Here is a 19,101-nt window from a genome sequence, read left to right as displayed (position 1 = left end):
CAGCGTGCTATGGTTTTATTCCTGAAATATAATATGTAAAATGCTAAACCCCAAGCAGTTGCCATTGAGTTAACCCCATGTGTTATGAAGCCGAACTGCTCTGTAGTATTTTCTGGACTGTAATTTGTGCAAAAGTTGATACCGGCACTTTGTTCCATGGTGATGCTCAGTGGGTTCACACAATTTGTGCTACAATGAACGTTTCCTGACAGCCAAGTCATTTTAAATTATCTTTGTGTTTAAATCTTCTAATGCCTACATAGTGGAGCATCTATAAATATGTGCACGTTCATGCTTAGTTTGTAATTAGTAATATCACTGACGACATTCCTTGTCGTTTTGTCTCATTAGGGAGCCTGGTGGAGTGGTTATGTGTTGGTCTGTGACCTAAGAGGTCACCAGTTCAAAACTACCAGCTTTCCCCTCACATAAAGAGTTACAGTCTCAGACCCTCACAGGGGCAGCTGTTCCACCCTGACCTGGAGGGTTGCTGCAAGTGAACATGGACTTGATGGCAGTGCGCTTGCTTGGTTTGATTTAGTTTCCTTTGCTCCATGTGCATGCCGTCTGTGTTTTTATGTTGTTGTTGCTGTTAATTTTGGCCTGATGCATATGTAATTGATAGCTTTCTAGAGAAAAATTTAACTTCATTTGTCAATTTCTGAAAGGGTCATGAGATCCATTGCTTGAAGACAGATCAGTGGCAGTCCACTTCCTTTCCAGCAGGTGGCGGGTTGAATTTACCTCGAGATTGATCCTTCTTCGCATAATTATACATGAGGATTGCAAAAAGCACTTTGGGAGGTCTCCATATGGATGGAAGATGGTGGTTCATATCTTCGAGGAGGTCAAAATAAAACAAGGTAAAATCAGTCACCATATGCAATGCTTAATCCTGTACTTCGGTGACCTATTGCTGCTGTCACTACACCATGATTCCCACAGCCTGGGTTTCAAAAGACTCCATCAACTTCTGCCAAGATACAGAAACAACATCAGCCCCACGACCACCCAAATGAGGAATCTTTCCCCAAACCCTTTCTCCTCTTTCTGCTTCCACATTCATAATAGAAATAACTTTCTGAGTAAGTGCCACTTGCCTACTGGCAAACCCTTTATTTGTCAGCAAGGCTGAAACTTCTGATGTGAATTATAGGCACACACTGCAATAGAATCAAGGTATCCTAGTTCCCCTTCAAAATCAATAGAAACATTGCTACTTATTGTAGGCATTCTTTTTCACTGTAAAAGTCAATGACAATGCTTGCGGTTTCAGGGTAGTTCAGACATTGCTCACCGGGCAAAGTGTCTGAGGTCACCATGACACCTGCTCAGGTGAAAGGTCCTTTTGCCTCTCAAAAGCTAGAGTCAATGTTTCCCACAAAGAAATAACATAGCAACTTAAATTGTTAATACTCTTTAAAATTAGAGGGCAAGAGCATTACATTTCTGGCACTAAAATCTGTTTCTTTACCAGAATCTATCCTTAAAGGCCTGTATTCAATAATGAAGTGCTAAATATTTTAAAATCAGGTTACTGAGCGAACACAGTTCCATTCATGGGTTATTTATAGCATAATTCATTTTCAAAACTGTATATTTCAACAAGGACAGATTTTTTCCCCCTTTGAATTCTATGTATCTCTGTTATCCACATCTTGATTGGGTAGTTTTTTTTAAAAGCCTCATAGTTGAAAATCTTCTAGTAAATATGTATTCCACTATCACAGTCACAGTGGACTATCTCCCTGAATAGATGTATCGATTTTTATTTATCGAATTGACACATGTTAGTTACTCTTATCTAATAAAAGTATATTCATTGTATTTGTCTGGGAGCCAAAAAATAAGATAAACAATAGAAGCCTGATGCATTCTTTACATTGAAATGCAGTTTGATAGGAACCATGCATAAATGGATAAACACATTTAATAATCTCATACTAAAAACTATCAGAGATTGATTGAAGCTCAACTAATAATGTCATAAACACATTTAATAATCTCATACTAAAAACTATCAGAGATTGATTGAAGCTCAACTAATAATGTCATATTTAATAACAACTTTCTTTCCTCAATTTTTGGAATCTCAAGAAAATCATTGTAAATACGAAGCACACAGGCTTAATAATTCACCAGGGAGTTGCAGAGAGCTAAAAACAAGGCTCTCAAAGAAGGCAAAGGTTATGATTTTTTAAAGTACTATCTGAAATCAATGGGTATACACCCTTACTCTTGTATTATTGTTTATTACTGGCTTAATTTCTTCATTATACTCCTGAGCATCATGAACTGCAAAAAAATAGAAACAATAGCAATCATATCTGATTACTAATGAGCTGATCGATCCTGGAGCATAACATTTTTAATATACAGAATTTCAAGGATAAGTTTAGATTATTTTTATTGAAAGGAAATTTTCACCATCAAAAGAAATGGGAGGACAAAAGGACAAGTACTACATGAGTCCACTGAGGTAAGCCAAAACATTCAAAGGGGGCATAGGGAAGAAACTACTGTATACATACATTCCTGGGGTGAGGTCCAGGTAATATGGCAGGGGCCAGACTAAACTGGGGGATACATATCGGATACATATGGTAGCCCATTAAAAGGGAGCGGGGGGAAAGACATGGGTAGATGGGGGAACAGGGCACTAACCCACACAGCAGGAGGGTGTTGGTTGTGTCTCCATAGGGAAAGAGGGACCAGACTTTAACCCGGTGCTCCAAGACAAGAACACAACACACTGACATGAAGCAGGGAGCCGATAGAGGGGCCTGAGGAGCCAGCCCCATTACCAACTAAGTGGACAGCACCACCCTCCCCTCGCCCCACCACCCTCCCCTCGCCCCGCCACCCCCCCTCCCCCGGAAGAATTCACTTCAGAGCACAGCACTGAAGCTACAGTTCAAGGAGAGGGACTTGTGTGATCAGAGCACACAGGAGCCAACATGGGGAAAGGGAAAAAAAGAGTGAAGCACATCTTGGTTCACCAAGTCCTGGGGACAATGTTTCTGCTCAGAACAGCAATGCACAGAGACGACCACAGGGCCGGCCCCACCGTGGGACACAGTGCTTCTCACTGACCCATAGTACCATTGGGGACACCACTAGAGACACAGGGTGGGAATTGTGCCCACCCTGAACTCACTATGCCGAAGCCAGCCTCTGGTGGCATGCAGCAGAGAGCAGTGGGGGCAGCAGAGCAATGAAGTCCCCAGGGATAGATGTGGGGCTAGGGCATGGCACCCCATCAGACTCGACTGGAAAGCACTTGTGAAGGACAACAAATAGACCCTGAACTATTTATAGGGTTTTTTGTGTGTGTTGCTGTTGTAGCTATTGTATTTTCTTTTTTAAAAATCATTTTATTAGGGACTCATACAACTCTTATCACAATCCATACATACATCAATTGTATAAACCACATTTGTACATTCATTGCCCTCATCATTCTCAAAACATTTGCTCTCCACTTAAGCCCCTGGCATCAGCTCCTAAAGTTTTCCCTTCCCTCCCCGCTGCCCCCTCCCTCATGAAACCTTGATAATTTATAAATTATTATTTTGTCATATCTTGCACCATACTTTCTATTGTTGCTTCGTTGTACGCAGTCTTGTGACAGTACATAGCATGTCTACCTGGAAGGGATAGGTGGGATAAAGAAGCCAGAAGAGAGAACAATGGGATGACAATTCCAGGGGACATGGGAGAAAGGGAGGCTGGTGAAAGGAAGTGGGTGTTAACAAACCCAGGGACAAGGGAACAACAAGTGATCCAAAATCAGTGGCAAGGAGGGTGTAAGAGGTCTGGTAGGGCTGGATCAAGGGCAATGTAACTGAGAGGAATTCCTGAAACCCAAGTGAAGGCTGATCATGATAGTAGGACAAGAGGAAAGTACAAAGACATAAAGGAAAGAACTAGGAGGAAAGGGTGGTTATAGAGATCTAAGTACCGGCATATACAGATGTAAATATATTTATATACAATGAGGCAGAAATAGACCTATGTACATATATTTATAGGTTTAGTATTAAGGAAACAGATGGACAGTGGGCCCCTAATCAAGTACTCCCTCAACACAAGAACACTTTGTTCTAACAATTTGGCAGTCTGAGTGCTCACCTTCCTGGCACGATCGCTGAAGACAACAGGTGCATAAGCAAATGTGCTGAAGAAAGCTGATGGTGCCGGCTACCAAAAGATATAGCATCTGAGGTCTTAAAGGCCTGAAGATAAACAAGTGGCCATCTAGCTGAGAAACAACAAAGCCCACACGGAAGAAGCACACCAGCCTACCCTGACATGATCGCTGAAGACAAAGTGGGTGTATAAGCAAATGCGGTGAAGAAAGCTGATGGTGAACAGCTGTCAAAAGATGTAGATCTGGGGTCTTATTGGCTGGAAGATAAACAACGAGCCATCTAAATGAGAAACAACAAAGCTCACATGGAAGAAGCACACCAGCCTGTGCGATCACAAGGAATCGAAGGGATCAGGTATCAGGCATCAGAGAACAAAAAAAAAAATCATAGCATTGTGAATGAGGGGGAGTGTGGAGTGGGGACCCAGGGCCCATCTGTGGGAAATTGGACATCCCCTTGCAGAAGGGTCTCAGGGAAGAGATGAGCCAGTCAGGGTGCAGTGTAGCAATGATGAAACATACAATTTTCCTCTGGTTCTTGAATGCTTCCTCCTCCTCACTATCTTGATCCCAATTCTACCTTACAAATCTGGCTGGACTGGAGGATGTACATTGGTACAGATAGGAACTGGAAACACAGGGAATCCAGGACAGATGAACCCCTCAGGATCAGTGGTAAGAGTGGCAATACCGGGAGGGTAGAGGGAATGTGGGGTAGAAAGGGGGAACAGATTACAAGGATCTACATATAACCTCCTCCCTGGGCGACGGACAATGGGGAAGTGGGGGAAGGGAGATGTTGGATGGTGTCAGATATGACAAAATAATAATAATTTATAAATTATCAAGGGTTCATGGGCAGGGGGAGGGGGAGCAGGGAGGGAGTGGGGAAATGAGGAGCTGATACCAAGGGCCCAAGTAGAAAGCAAATGTTTTGAGAATGATGATGGCAGCATATGTACAAATGTGCTTGGATGGATTGTGATGAGAGTTGTACGAGCCCCCAATAAAATTATTTTTTAAAAAAAGAAATGGGAGGAAGGCATACATTATAATAACTTGGGGAAGTTGGTATTGCATATTATAATGTCTTTTCTTTTTTCTGCGTGTGTGTAACTGCCTTCTAAAAGGAAATAATACAAGATGTCATCAAGAGCAGTGGGCATTCATGTTCAGACAATTTGTGTATTGTTACAAATCTGTTTAATTACAACTGCTTCAAAAGGATCTCAGATTTTCAAAATTTTTATTTGAAGTTCAAAGATTAGACAAGGTCATACTGATTTTACAACATCCTACATGATTTAAGTGTATATATAGATACAAAGAAAAAAAAACCACATTGGAATATTACACAGCATGAAAGGTTGCAAAGGTTATTTGAGTCTTAGTTGTTTTTGTCCTTACTGACACATCAGACACCAGCATTGGGTGTTATACTTCATACTTTGTTGACTAGCACAGAGACAATCATTAGTACCCCATGTCTTCAAAATTCACACTACCCCTTTGGAAGTCATTCTGAATGAGAAAGCCAATCCTAAAATAAGAATTTATAACTCTGATAAGCAATTTTACTAGACCATAAATAAAACTAAGATGTTTGAAGTGAATATCTTAGATGATAAGATGAGCATATTACAGTGATTCAGCTTAGGTCTTTCTTCTCTGTGTTCTGCTCGTTAGATTGTACTTGGCTCTGTGTGAATTTAAATAGAATGCATTTGCAGAGCTTGGTGTAACAGATGACAAAAATGACACAAATGCTACCAAGTACTTGGCATTTTTCAATTTTCCTACATGTGGGAGTGCCTTTGTTATCAGCAATTTTGGAAAGTCTTAGGACAAAATCATTGCTCCATGGGACCTGCCATACTGGTAAGTAGTATATAGAGCAGAAAAAGTACACGAGCAAGAGAAAGCAGTTTACATTTATTCCTTAATAACGACTAGAATCTTAAGCAACTTCCTTGGAAAATAATCCCTTTTGCAAAAGCTGTCAATAAAAATATTCAAAGTAGCTGATGAAGGCATGAGTAATTTTGAAAAAGTGAGTCATCACAAACCATTACTCATGATTTGTAAGCCTTCCTTTAGAGGGTGACCTGCAAAAGAAAGAGGTTAGAACTTCGAAGGGACAGTAACGTGATTTTAAACTTTGAAAAAGAATTAGGACTATTGGCTAGACTTTGAATGTTTGTACAGTTTGGGACCTAAGTAATTATTTGTAGCATGAATCTATAAATAGTCTACTATAAAACATTCTAAATTCCTAATTTTAGTTTTCCAAAAAAAGACTACATCGAAGACACAACAGTTCTATTTTTGAGAGGTGCTGAAAATAATTAGCATTTTAGATGCTTCAAACCAATAATTTCACAGTTAGAGCATCAAGGGTATGGGGTAGGACAAACTAGTCACCTTAAAACTAGCCAATTTTCCCTTATTCAAAAACTGTCATTATGATGGACTTTCTCTTCAAATCCTTCACTCTGATTGAAGACCACTCCATATATACATCATTAAGAAATGCCGTTAACACAGGGGCAGACAAGACAGTAACCGTCTAGAGGCTTTTGTTATGCAGCACAAAAAACTACAAACCCGAACCAAAGGCATGTAGCAGTGTTGCACATGACCTCAACATTTCGTGCATAAACTACACTTTCTTTCCCAGTACCCATTATTTAAAATTCTGATAATTCTGTGTCTAAGTCTTTTAAATAAATACTTGTAAAATGCATAAATTAGATGTTGAGGACTTCTGTGGAGATGGTGCGAGCTTGCATTTGAGTGATTTGTCAATGAAACTTCCAAATTGTTATGATGATTGCTTGTTTTCTCGGGACCTTTGAAGCCAAATAAACAGACATCAATTTTTAACGTGAAAATGGTACACTACTTCGTCACTACTACATACTTCTCTGTTCACAGATAACTACGCAATGTGCCTTCCTGGGAAACCAATTTCAAATCTCCATAAATTTTTAGTTTCACAGGAAATTCAAAGATGAACAAAGTAACTATGAGTATGTTTGGCCAAGTTATGCAGCACTATGTTAATATTTGCTGTTTAAAAAATTACAAGGAATAAATGGTTCTACTATTTTAAAGAAAAGGCTATGTAAAGACCATGAAACAAAGGCTTGGATTTAGTTTAAAAGGGACAAAATTCATATTTCTGGTTGCTTTTAATTTTGCCAGAAGATAGTATGTGATTCTCTATAAAGGAAGTATTTAGAATTTACACAGGTATATCCCTTCCTTCAAATATAAAATTGCCAATTCAATCTACGGATCAATAAATACAGATCAATCTACAAAGATTCAATTATGCGCCACATATACAAATTATCACAGCCCCCTTTTTAGGCAAGTAACTCAGGAAATTAAATTGAAAAGTAAATAGCCTTATTCAAGCAATATAAAATACAAAGAATATGGAAGGGAACTAAAATAAAAATAAGTCAATGATCTTTGATTAGAAATAAGAAAGTAAAAAGAAGGTAATTATATATGTACTGCATATTAGAGATTCATTTCAAAATCTTATTACAAATATGATTTGTTTGGTAGGCACAGGGAAACAATTAGGGTAATGTAGAGTCATTACAGAAGGGAAAATAAAAGAAAAACAACTATTGCTAACATGTATTCCTTTTGTAAGAACTGGTTGAATATTGATTGTAAAAGCTCTATCAACTCTAGTGGCTATTTAATAAAGATGAGATTTCTCTTCACTCTTGCTCTAAATAGAATGGCACTTTCTTCCCCCAACATATTTCAACCAGTATGAATTACTCAGAAAGCAACGAGAAAAGTAATAAAAATTAAAGTAAAATGGAAACATTGAAAAGGCGAGCTTTAGACCTCCTTAAAGACAGTGGCCTACCATAAACTGAGTACTCTCTCGTGAAAAAAAGGTGGGGGGATAATCCATTCATTTTTCTACAGTTTGCACAGTCCATTCCAGGAAGACTTTCAGGGATAGATCCTCACTCCTCCTCTGTGCATCCCAGCAGCTCTGACCGAAGCGTGATCCTCCCGTACCAGGACCAAGGAAGGATTCGTAGGTGCCGGGCGTAGATGGGAGGGTCGATAACATTTTTTCTGTGGGTGTCATTGTCAAAGTTTCCCTGGAAAACCTAAGAAAGAAAACAAACGAAGAATACCCATCAGATCACCTTTTTTTTTTTTTTTAAGAAATCTATTTACTATTTTTTGTTGAGGTGGGATTTAATACATGTATCATATAATTCTGTAATTCAATCACGTCCAGGAGAATTATGCAATGGCTATACCACCATCAGTTTCAAAACATTCTTTTTTGCATGGACCCCTTAACATCGTCTCCCTTTCACCACCCCTCCCACCATGATAACCCCCCACTCTTCTCCGGAACCCCTTATTCTACTTGCTGTCCCTATCAGTTCCTCAATCCTGGGTTTCATATGCTGAAAAATGGAAAAGCACGTGACACAGTTGCAAGAGGGTGTTGACATAGCACCTCTGAGACACACTCAAACCAAACCAAACAATACAAGTGATCTGTTGGGATCATTTTTCTCCAAACTACCCACTTTCCTCTTCTTCAAATTATACTGTAACTTCTTTTTAATTATCATTTTAAAATAAGGCTGTGAATCCATATGTAGAGGGTTGAGACAACCATCTTTTGGTGTCAGACAGGCAGCAGTATGGTAGTACAGCGGTTAAAGTGATATGGTGGGAAACAAAAGGCTGGCAACCGAAACCTCCCGGAGGTCCTGCTGCAGAAGGACAAGGCGGTCAGTGGACTTTGCAAACCCTTTGGAGGCCATTCTACTCAGTCCTACAGGGTTCCCAGGAGTTAGAATCAAGGCAATGGCAGCGGGTTTGTTTTTATTCTGGTAAAGATCCATGCTCTTCTCTCTTTTAATTGAACTAATATTGTTTATTTTGCTTCTGTTGTCACCTTGAAATTGACCAGGCAGCTTGTTGAATATGCTCTCTTCCGAGGAGTGACCCAAAGATTCAGGCTGTTTGCAAATCACAAGCCAACATCTGGAACCTGTGGCCTTTGTGTTTGCCGGGGCAAGAGGATAAAGGGTGGGTAGGTTGTGTTGGGTGTGTTACGGAACAGAACCCGCTGAAATCAATTCAGGTTACACTAAGGCCATTACAGTGAACCTTCGCCACTTCGCGCTTCAACTTCCGCCGGCTTCACTCTATCGCGGTTTTTGCGTAACAGCACCCACTGCCTACACCCGCTCCTTCAGAGGAAAAAGACAGCGACCCACCTGTAGAGTACATCCCTTAAGTCATTTCATAGGCTATTGATTACAGTATTTGTAAGAACTATGTATAATAATACTGTATGTGAAATATGTAATACTGTAAACTAGATGCCATAAATAATATAATAAATAATAAATGATAATTGTAACGTCCAAAATGTTTTACTGTATTTTCCCTTTTTCGTTTAATAAATTGGGTAATATGAGTGTAATGGTGACTAAAGGGTGTTTTTCATGTCCTCTATGCTCTAACTACGAAAATATTTGATTTACAAATAAGGAATCCTACTTCGCGGAATTTCATTTATCACGGTAGGGTCTAGAACCGATTAACGGTGATAAAAGAGGGTTCACTGTATATGACTTTCACTCAAGTAGAAACTCACTCACTCATTGCTAGCAAGTCGATTCCAACTCACAGCGACCCTGTCCCTGCCCGTTTGTGAGACGCTGTGTGACTCGAGCAGTAGAGAGCGCAGCCTTGCTTTCTCTTGCGGAGTAGCTGGTTTCCAACTGCTGGCCTTGGAGTCAGCAGCCCCGTGCTAACCACACCTGCCCCCAGCACTCCTCCTAACTACAAAGCAGCTAGGAAATATGGAAGGGCCGGTGGTACCGGGTGGAGATTCACACGTTCTATCACTATCCTCTGTTCACTTCTTTTCATAGAGAGAACACGGTTTCCCCACTTCAAGAGTGACAGCCCAGTCAATTCTGCAAACGTAAAACAACTTGTTTTTTGTTTTCTGTTAGAAATCTGTAGAACACTGCTGCCATTGGGCCTAATAATACTATGTATGTATATATGTATGTATTGCATTGCCTAGACAGTCCCCTTTGTACTACTTTTGTTGAAAAATGTTTGCTGTGGAAGCTTTTATGCACATTACTCCCCAAAGGTCCTCAGAATAAGTCTGACAAGTGCCTGCATCCGAAAAACCAGCAAAATAAAGTCATTGAGCTCCTGTTTAGGAATTACATTAAATTATATTAAATTAAATTATAACTTACTGTGTGAGGAATTGATGCATTTATAATATTTAGTCTTTACCTACACACTTCACCATTTTCTTTCTATAAATTCTTTATTTTTCATTTTGGACATTTCCAGCTGTTTCACATTTACAATAATGTGTTAGTGCAGCTAAAATAATGAAGATCTCTTTAAAGTTTTCCTTTTCCAGTTATGGGGCATAATTTGAAAAATTTTGTTTTTTGATATCAGAACCTGACTATCTGGTTAGAGGGAGACCCCAAAATAAAAACCCTACCACCACCAAAACCAAAAAGAAAACTTCACTTGTATACGGAGGAATAACTGACTCAGGATTTTCAGACATTTGAAATTAAAGGTAATGTTTTAGAATAATTCAATTTGATTTCACAAGAGGGTTCCTGAAAATAGCAAAATGAAGATATTCTCCTCCAAAGTATCAGGGACAGGGGCACTGTTGAATAGAAGGCAGGAGTGAGCTAGAGTCATTTTTCTGCTGGTTCCACAGAAAGATTATGTTCAATTGAGGGCAAATGCAAAGTACCATCCCCATTTGGTGGGGAATCATTTTTCAACTTGACATAAAATATATCTCAAAGCTATTGCTGAATAAATATTTGGTATAGAAGGGAAGACTGAGCGGCGCTAAGTCTAGAACTCATCCTGGCATACCTGAGTCATTTCATGTTCATTTAATAAGAATTTAATCTCTTGTGGTGCTGGGGCCTGTCCTGATGGAGGAGAAACTGATGCTAGACTGAAATGTTACCGAGCAGCGATGTCTGTCAGAGCAAAAGCACCTTTATATAAAATACTTTTGAGAGTTCAAGTATGGCCACTGCAACAGGGGAAAATAGAAGAGTAAATGCGCTGGCTTCCTGACATCCTCTCTGACATACGATGCTGAATTCAAATGCTTCACTGAGCTTGTGGTATTACAATTTAGCAGAGACTCTAAAATCTAATTTTGTAGACCTGCTATAGAATTTCATGTATATCTTCGAAATAATCTGGATTAAAGTCACTAACTTTATCAGCAGAGCTACAACAGCCCAAAAACGTGGTATTATACCTCCCATTCCATCTTGGGAAGGAACTACAGGAAGAAACAGGTTTCTGCCTCAGTTTCAATAATGAATTATCAACCCACAAATCATTAGCTGAATTATTAGTTATGGATATAATGGAGGACACGCATCCAGAAGCTCTATCAGGTCTGAAATTGCACACATCTATGAAATTTCTGACTGAACGTCTCAACTTCATCTACATTCGGGTGCTGTTTTTCAACTGAATGAAGTTTCCCAAGGCAAGATGATTTAAAAATAAAAATCTCACAAAGAAACAGCTCAACGCTACACAGAAGTCAACCAACTCATCATCTGAGAGCACTGAGAATATATTTTTATTTTCAAAGTCTCTCAGTAATGACAGCACAGAACAAATATCACATAATTGCCCATCCAGCATGGCATCTTTTCTTGCTGTGCAAACATGCGGTCCATGTGCTATTTTCTCATCCCTAGCACGAGGAAGACCCTGGCGCAGAATGCCACTTCTATGCTTTACCTGGTCTGACACTGCAAAGTGAGTATTTTTAGGACAGTATAAAGTAGGTAAGATTTTTGAAAAGGTGCTTTCCCAGGTTCACTTTAGAGCAACATGTATCTTATTTACTATCAAAACGTAAAAGACTGAAGCTGTTGTTAGGAGACCTCAGTGATTGTCCCAGTGTATGCGACCTGACACGCTTGAGGAAACATAGGCAAAGATAAAAATCCATGTTCTGAGCTCTGTGTGTACCGGTGGGTGGGTGTGTACCTGCATGCATACATCTGTGTGTCTTGGTTGAAAGTTTAGAGTCTTTTGCTTTCATATACATCTCCATTATGCACCCTTTATCCAGTATCAATAAAGATGTTCATAAGAACAGTGTTTGCAATCGCTGGTTTGTGTGTGTCAACCCTGCATTTATCTAAATCTACACATTCAATGAAATGCGACTTCCCTTTTGACCATTACTGATGAGGAACTTTAAACCTATTTGTGGAAAGCCTTGATAAAAATGAATAGCTATGTATTTACATACCTTGAAATTTCCATCTACCGATCCTAATGTTTGGTGGCACTGCCCGGTGGGTTTCCAAGATGGAATCTGTACTGGATTAGAAAGCCGCATTCTTTTCCCAAGGAGCAGCTGGTGGTTTTCAACTGCTGACCTCACATCTGGCTAGACCTGAGCATGTACACTGGTGCAGATAAGAGCTCTAGACACTCGGAATCCAGGTCAGATAAAACCCTCAGGAACAGAGATGGGAGTGATACCAGGAGCGCAGGTGGAAAGGGGCGAGAGGTTGGCAGGGGGCGGGGGTGGGGTGGGGTGGTGGTGGATCGGGTGGACCGAGACAATGATCCATATGTAACCATACCCCTCCCACACCCGCTGGGGGGGGGACAACAGAAACCATGGGGGAAGGGAAATAGCAGTCAGTGTAAGATAGGACAGTAATGATATTTTATAATTTATCCAGGGGTCACAGGGGGGTGGGGGGGGAGAGGAGCTGATACCAAGGGCTCAAATAGAAAGTAATTGTTTAGAAAATAATGATGGCAACATATGTACAAATATGCTTGATATAATTGGTGTATGGGTTGTTATAAGAGCTGTAAAAGCCCCCAATAAAATGATCTTTAAAAACAACAACATGACTGATGATAGAATCATTAAAAACAACAACATGACTGATGATAGAATCATTTAATGTATAGTTTGAATCTGAGAATGTCATTTTTGGTAGTTATGTTTATTCATGGACTTTGCTGCCCATTGCTGTTGAATCATTGAAATTTAGAAATTAGATCAAATCACGTAAGTTGGTGCTGAAGAATTTCCCCAGTCTGCTGTTTCTCTTTTGGTAAAGTCTATTAATGGTCACAAGCAGTTAACTTTTAGGAGGTCCCAGTTATCTAAAATATCTTCTGTTGCTCAGGCATTAAACAGTCACCAAGCTAACATTCCTGCTTTCTTCAAACATTCCTCAGGTGAAATGATTTTCTAGTTGGTCATTATCTTGATTACATTCCATTGAGGAGTGTCTGGTTTATGACTGGATTAGAGTGTGGTATTTATTGGACATAGTATACAGCTATGTTTGGACAGCTCAAAATGTAGAAGGCATCTTTGTTGTGGATATCATGATTTTATCAATGGAGTATGGGATTAATATTTTCAAAATGTATAGTATGTGTTGTTTCATAATTGGTTTTATAGTTAAATAGACTATTTTCACAAACTTTATTTTAAACTAGGGTTTTACCCATTTTAATACGTATAACAGGTAAATAATGGGTAAAGAAGTTTAGGTGTATCCCCATGTCATTGAATTTCATTGAATTGTATTGAATTCATGATATTTTCTAACTCAGGATATTTTCACTATTATATAACTAAAATTACAAGCTTTTTTTAAAAATAGTGAAAATTTTGTGGAAAATAGAATTTATCTGGTTCATAAGTTAACAATTTATAGGTTGTGTGAATATAAAATTTGATATTTTTCAGTGACTAATATGACTTTAATTAGTCTCTAATTAAACATTATAACCCACATTTTTATATAGCCAGTTTCAGCATTGTTTGCACACTGAGGACTGCAACAATTTCAGCTTTGCAACATGAATTAATGTTTTAAAGTGAATTAAAGTTTTCACAGAAAAGGTAGTCAATTGTACAAATTTTCCTTTTGAATGTAATTTTATAATGGAAACTTTCTTTCTCATTCTATGAATAGTTTCCCAATAACTTAAATGGCTAATTTGAAAACAAATTTTGTATTGAAAGTTTTAAAAACATTTTCAGTTAGTGATATAAACCAAAATTAAATTTAAACTTTTGCATGATTGAAGTTTCTGACAGTGATTGGGAGTGGGGGAGGGCGGGGGAAGAAGACGGAGAGAGAGACCAAAAGTTTTGGGACTTTTTGTTGTTGTTGTGTTTTGTTTATATTAACAGACCTTGGCTCTAGCTATTGCTCAGTGAACTCAATTTTCTAGGAAAATTTCCCAGCATCCTTAAACCATTTCACGAGTAAATGTCTGATGTATCATTCCTAATAGTTTTGCTAAAGTGTTTCAGTAAGCCAATTAAACAGAGCAATGAACGTAGTTTATATATATAAATACATCCTTTAAGTTGTTAAAAAAAAAACCCCAAGAAACTAGTAGAATCCAGATAAATTCCAGTATTCTAGAGTTTCTTTGAAAGTAGTACATATTGAGAATCACATCCTGAAAGGTGTGTGTACATGTGTTTCACAGTAGATTGTAAGACTGTGATGACAAATGTCTATATTGATCGTGGGTCCACAGAAAACATGAATGGGCAGAGCATTTTTCATTATAGGGATCTCAGCATTATTGAAACAAAAATACTCATTAACATGAAGCTAGCTCTGTGTTTTCTAGATGGATGTTACTTGAATAGAATTATTACCTTCCAAACCTGCAAGTGAAGAAGCCAGATCCAACCTTGTCAGGGGTTTAACATTTCCCTGTCTAAGTTGAAATGCCTCAGACACAAATGCCTCTCGATCCACGAGCACAAGAAGTGTTCTGGAATGTCCATTCTCCCCAACATTGTCCATATTTTTTAGGCTCCACACAATGAGATACTTTTGCACAGTCAACAAAACACAAGAAAACATCTTTTTGGTATTCTGTCATTTCAGTCAAGATCCATTCGACACCAGCAATGATATAGCTCCTTCTGAATCATTATCTGACTCCAGCTTGAATTCGGATTGCTCCCTGTCAATGTACTGCTGCAACCATTATTGAGTGATCTTCAGCAAACCTTTACTTGCATGTGAGATTAATGATATTGTGAGATAATTTCTAGATTTTGTTGGGCCATCATTCGTTGGAAAGAGTAAAAATCTCAATTTCTTCCAGTCAGTTGACCAAGCAGTTATCTTCCAGATTTCTTGGTATAAGTGAGTACCTCCAGTGCTTTAACAGCATGTTGAAACATTTCCATCGGGTTTCCATCAATTCCTGGAGCCTTGGTTTTGGCTAGTTCTTTCCATGCAGTTTTGACTTCTTCCTTCAGTATCATTGGTTCTTGATCATACGCTAGCTTTTGAAATGATTGAAGGCCAATAGATCTTTTTGATACAATATTCTATATATTCAGTCCATCGTTTTTTGATATTTCCGGTACCATTCAATATTTCCCCCCAAATAATCTTTCAAATATTGTAACCTGCGGTTTGTAATTTTTTTTCTTCGGTTCTTTTTGCTTGAGATATGCTGAGCTTGTTTTTCATTGTTTGTTTTCAAATCTTAGGTCTTTACATGTTTCGTCACACTAGTTTGTCTTCTTGGCTCCTCTGCTCTTTTATTTTAGCATTTCTTCCATTTGCTTCATTTACACTACGATGAAAAGCAAGTTTCGCAGTCTCTTCTGACATCCACTTTGATCTTTTCTCTCTTGCCTGTCATTTTTTAAGTAATAAATCATTTTACTGGGGGCTCTTACAACTCTTATAACAATCCATACATCATTTGTATGAAGCACATTTGTACATAGGTTGCCAGCATCATTCCAAAATATTTTTGTTCTGCTTGAGCCCTTAGTATCAGCACCTCTTTATTCCCTCCCTTCCCCCACCCTCATAGAACCCCGATAAATTATAAATTACTATTGTTTTCATATCTCACACCATTCGTGGTCTCCCTTTACCTACATTTCTGTTATTCATCCCTCTGGATGACAAACCTTGTTCTGGATGTGCATTCGAACAGACAAAAATGTCAACATGTAGTGCATTTGGAGTTCATTCCACCAGGTCAGACTGTTAATCAAGCTTTCTATTTAAAGGTTCTGCAAAGATTGTGTAACAGTGTGTGACAAAAAAAGGCCTGATTTGTGGCAGACGGGGAACTGGTTTTGCCACCATGACAATGCACCTGTTCACGCAGCCATCTCAGTGTGCCAGTTTTTGACAAAAAACAGTAGGCCTCTCTTGCCCCATGCACCCGACTCACCTGACCTCACTCTCAACTACTGTTTATTTCTACAAATGAAGAGGGACATGAAAGGGCAGCAATTTGACAATGTAGAAGAGGTGAAGAAAAAAAAAATGAGGGAGTTGCTGTCAGTCATCCAAAGAGATGCATTTGAAAAAGGTGTCCAAGAATGGAATCGCAGATTTGACAAGTGTATTGAGTATAATCAAGAGTACTTTGAAGGTGATAAAGTTGTTTTGTCAAAAAAATTAATGAGATAGCTTTGAAAAAACATCAGTTTTGGGGGGTACCCCCTCGTCTTGCTGTATTCTTGAAATTCAAGATTGTATTTTGGCTCTTATTACCTTGTTTTAATTTTCTTGAGCTTCAACCCAAAGTTACATAAGAACAATTATGGTCTGTCCCACAGTCAGCCCTTAGCCTCCTTTTGATTTCTGATATCGAGCTTCTTCATAGCCTCTTCCCCAGATGCAATCAATTTGATTCACTTGTATAGTTGATGTTTATATGGTGGAAACAATGTATTTTCAATGAAGTCATTGGTAGTTCATAATTCTGCCATTTTTTTTACGTGTTGTTTTTATTATCGGGCCGTATTTTCCAACTATTGATCTTTCTTCTTCGTTTCCAACTTTTGAATTCCAATTGCCAATAACTATCAATGCAGCTTGATTGAATGTTTGATCCGTCTCACACTGAAGAAGTTGGCACAACCCAAATTTTCCTTACCAGCTTAAATGATGGTTGGTGTATAGATTTATCAATAGGCATATTAACTGGATTTCCTTATATGGATATGGATAGTATCCTATCATAAATAGGGATCTTAAAATGGTCATTTTGATGATGACTTTGACATCATTCCTTTTGAAATTCTCTCTTCTGATATAGCCAGATTGTCTGATTTTAAATAGCCAATACTAGTCTATTTCAGTTCACTAATGCCTAGAACACGGATACGTATGTGTTCCATTTAATTTTTGAAGACTTCTAATTTCCCTAGAGTCGGACTTTGTATAGTCCACGTTTGATTATTAATAGTTTTTTCCTCTCATTTTCCGTTATGCCCCATCAGAAGGTGGCACTCCTTATCAATAGATCTCTATTACTGAGGCCTCTCTTTGAGAAATCAGCTGTGCCCCAGTCATATGTGACTGCCTTCTGACTGGACGGGGGAATCATGGCACTGCCTCTGCAAACGGTCTGCTGCTGTTTCTAAGATTTTCAGAGCATTTGACCGTGTTCTGTAACTGTTCATAAAATTTCCAGTTACTCTTGTTCTATCCTATTTACTTCCTCTTTCCATTTAATTTCTAGATGACAGCTATTGCCTTGGGCATAGCCAGGTAAATACATCTAGTGACTAACATTATTTGTGTTGTTTCAAATATCGGTAACAAATATCTGTATTTTTCTGGATTTCTTTTAAGTCACCTTGGCAAAGATTTATAAATTCTTTGTGGAGTACTCCTGTGGCTATCTATTTAGGATTAATTTGAAATTCCCTGAGATACTGCAGTTAGATTTTCTGACAGAGGGTATGTGACATATAGAAATAATTCTGGGACCATATTCACACTTTATAGCAATTTTTATCTGTTTCTTTCAACATGGTGAAAAGAAAGCCCTTTAAAAATACATATCTGTTTGCTTCAGAGATCTCTGCTTCCAAAGTTCCCTCACTGAACTTATATGAGGCTTTCAAGCTACTTTCCAAAGGTTTAACTTCAAAGGCTCAGTTATAAAATCTTTTCGCTTCTTGGGGGAAGTTAAAAGAAAAACTAAGGGACAAGTTCCATAGGCTATCTTCACTAGGGCATGAATCATTTTACACCATTAAAAGAAATACATACTTTCTCCATGAAAAGTATTTCTTCTCCCATTGTTGCTCTCAGGTTTCTAGGGGCTCTAAGTGTTTCTACTTCTGCTAACTATGTAAAACAGGAGACCTTTGGCTTTGGGGAATTCTGCATTTCAGTGATTGGCTTTGACTTTATGTCACGCTCCTGTATGTGGATCTCTGATTAAATCCTGATTAAGAACAATTAAATCTCCAATTTGATTTTTACCTAGAATTCTTAAGGCATGACTTGCAATTTGTTGCTCTATTAGCCAGTTTTTCTTTCCCCAAAACACAACTAGGAAAATTTCTATAATACACAGGCACACAAAGACACACACACACACACACACACACACTTGTGCATTTGTTTCCTACTTTGGCAATGGAAGAATCACATTGTATCTGTCCATTTCCAGTGGTCAAATATTCTTTTAGGTTTTCTAGGAGAATAAACGCCTTGAAATCCAGTTGGCTAGTATTTATATACCGATTTGGGGGCAGGGGCGGGTAGCTGTGCTTGTTTTTAAAGATTCTTTCTTGGGTCCTTCGGAGGTTTGAAATCTTGACACAGACGAGGGAATCACACCACCTTGAGTGTACTTTTGAGGACCTGGACATCTTAGAAGAGAAGAGAAAAGCGGACTCGTCCCTCCACATCAACTTCTCCACCCTGGAAATCAGGCACATGTGATGTCGGTGATCCCAGTTCACTGGGGGAGTTCCATGCTGATGTAAGGATGAGATGAGATCCAATGTTGCCTGCTAAGGAAGGAAGGGTCTGGGGACAGATAACCCCCATTTGTTTTGAGGACTA

The 19,101-nt window shown here is 38.7% G+C and overlaps 1 protein-coding gene across 2 annotated transcripts in view; it reads right to left on the bottom strand.

Moving 5' to 3' along the window:
• Nucleotides 1-5,379: 5,379 nt before the first annotated feature.
• EDIL3 (EGF like repeats and discoidin domains 3) overlaps nucleotides 5,380-19,101 on the bottom strand; it is a 593,234-nt gene continuing 579,512 nt past the window's right edge. For both annotated transcript variants that reach the window (XM_045285334.1, XM_045285335.1), the window contains one exon: nucleotides 5,380-8,295. In XM_045285334.1, coding sequence (XP_045141269.1) covers nucleotides 8,146-8,295 — 150 coding nt within the window. In that variant the 3' untranslated portion in view covers nucleotides 5,380-8,145. The remainder of the gene's footprint in view (nucleotides 8,296-19,101) is intronic.

This window comes from Echinops telfairi, unplaced genomic scaffold, assembly GCF_000313985.2.
Source record: "Echinops telfairi isolate 266 unplaced genomic scaffold, ASM31398v2 ScPeMD7_7469;HRSCAF=8507_1, whole genome shotgun sequence".
In the NCBI taxonomy this organism is placed as follows: domain Eukaryota; kingdom Metazoa; phylum Chordata; class Mammalia; order Afrosoricida; family Tenrecidae; genus Echinops; species Echinops telfairi.
The sequence above is the reverse complement of the archived record's forward strand: the minus strand, read 5'-3'. Positions and strand labels throughout refer to the sequence as shown.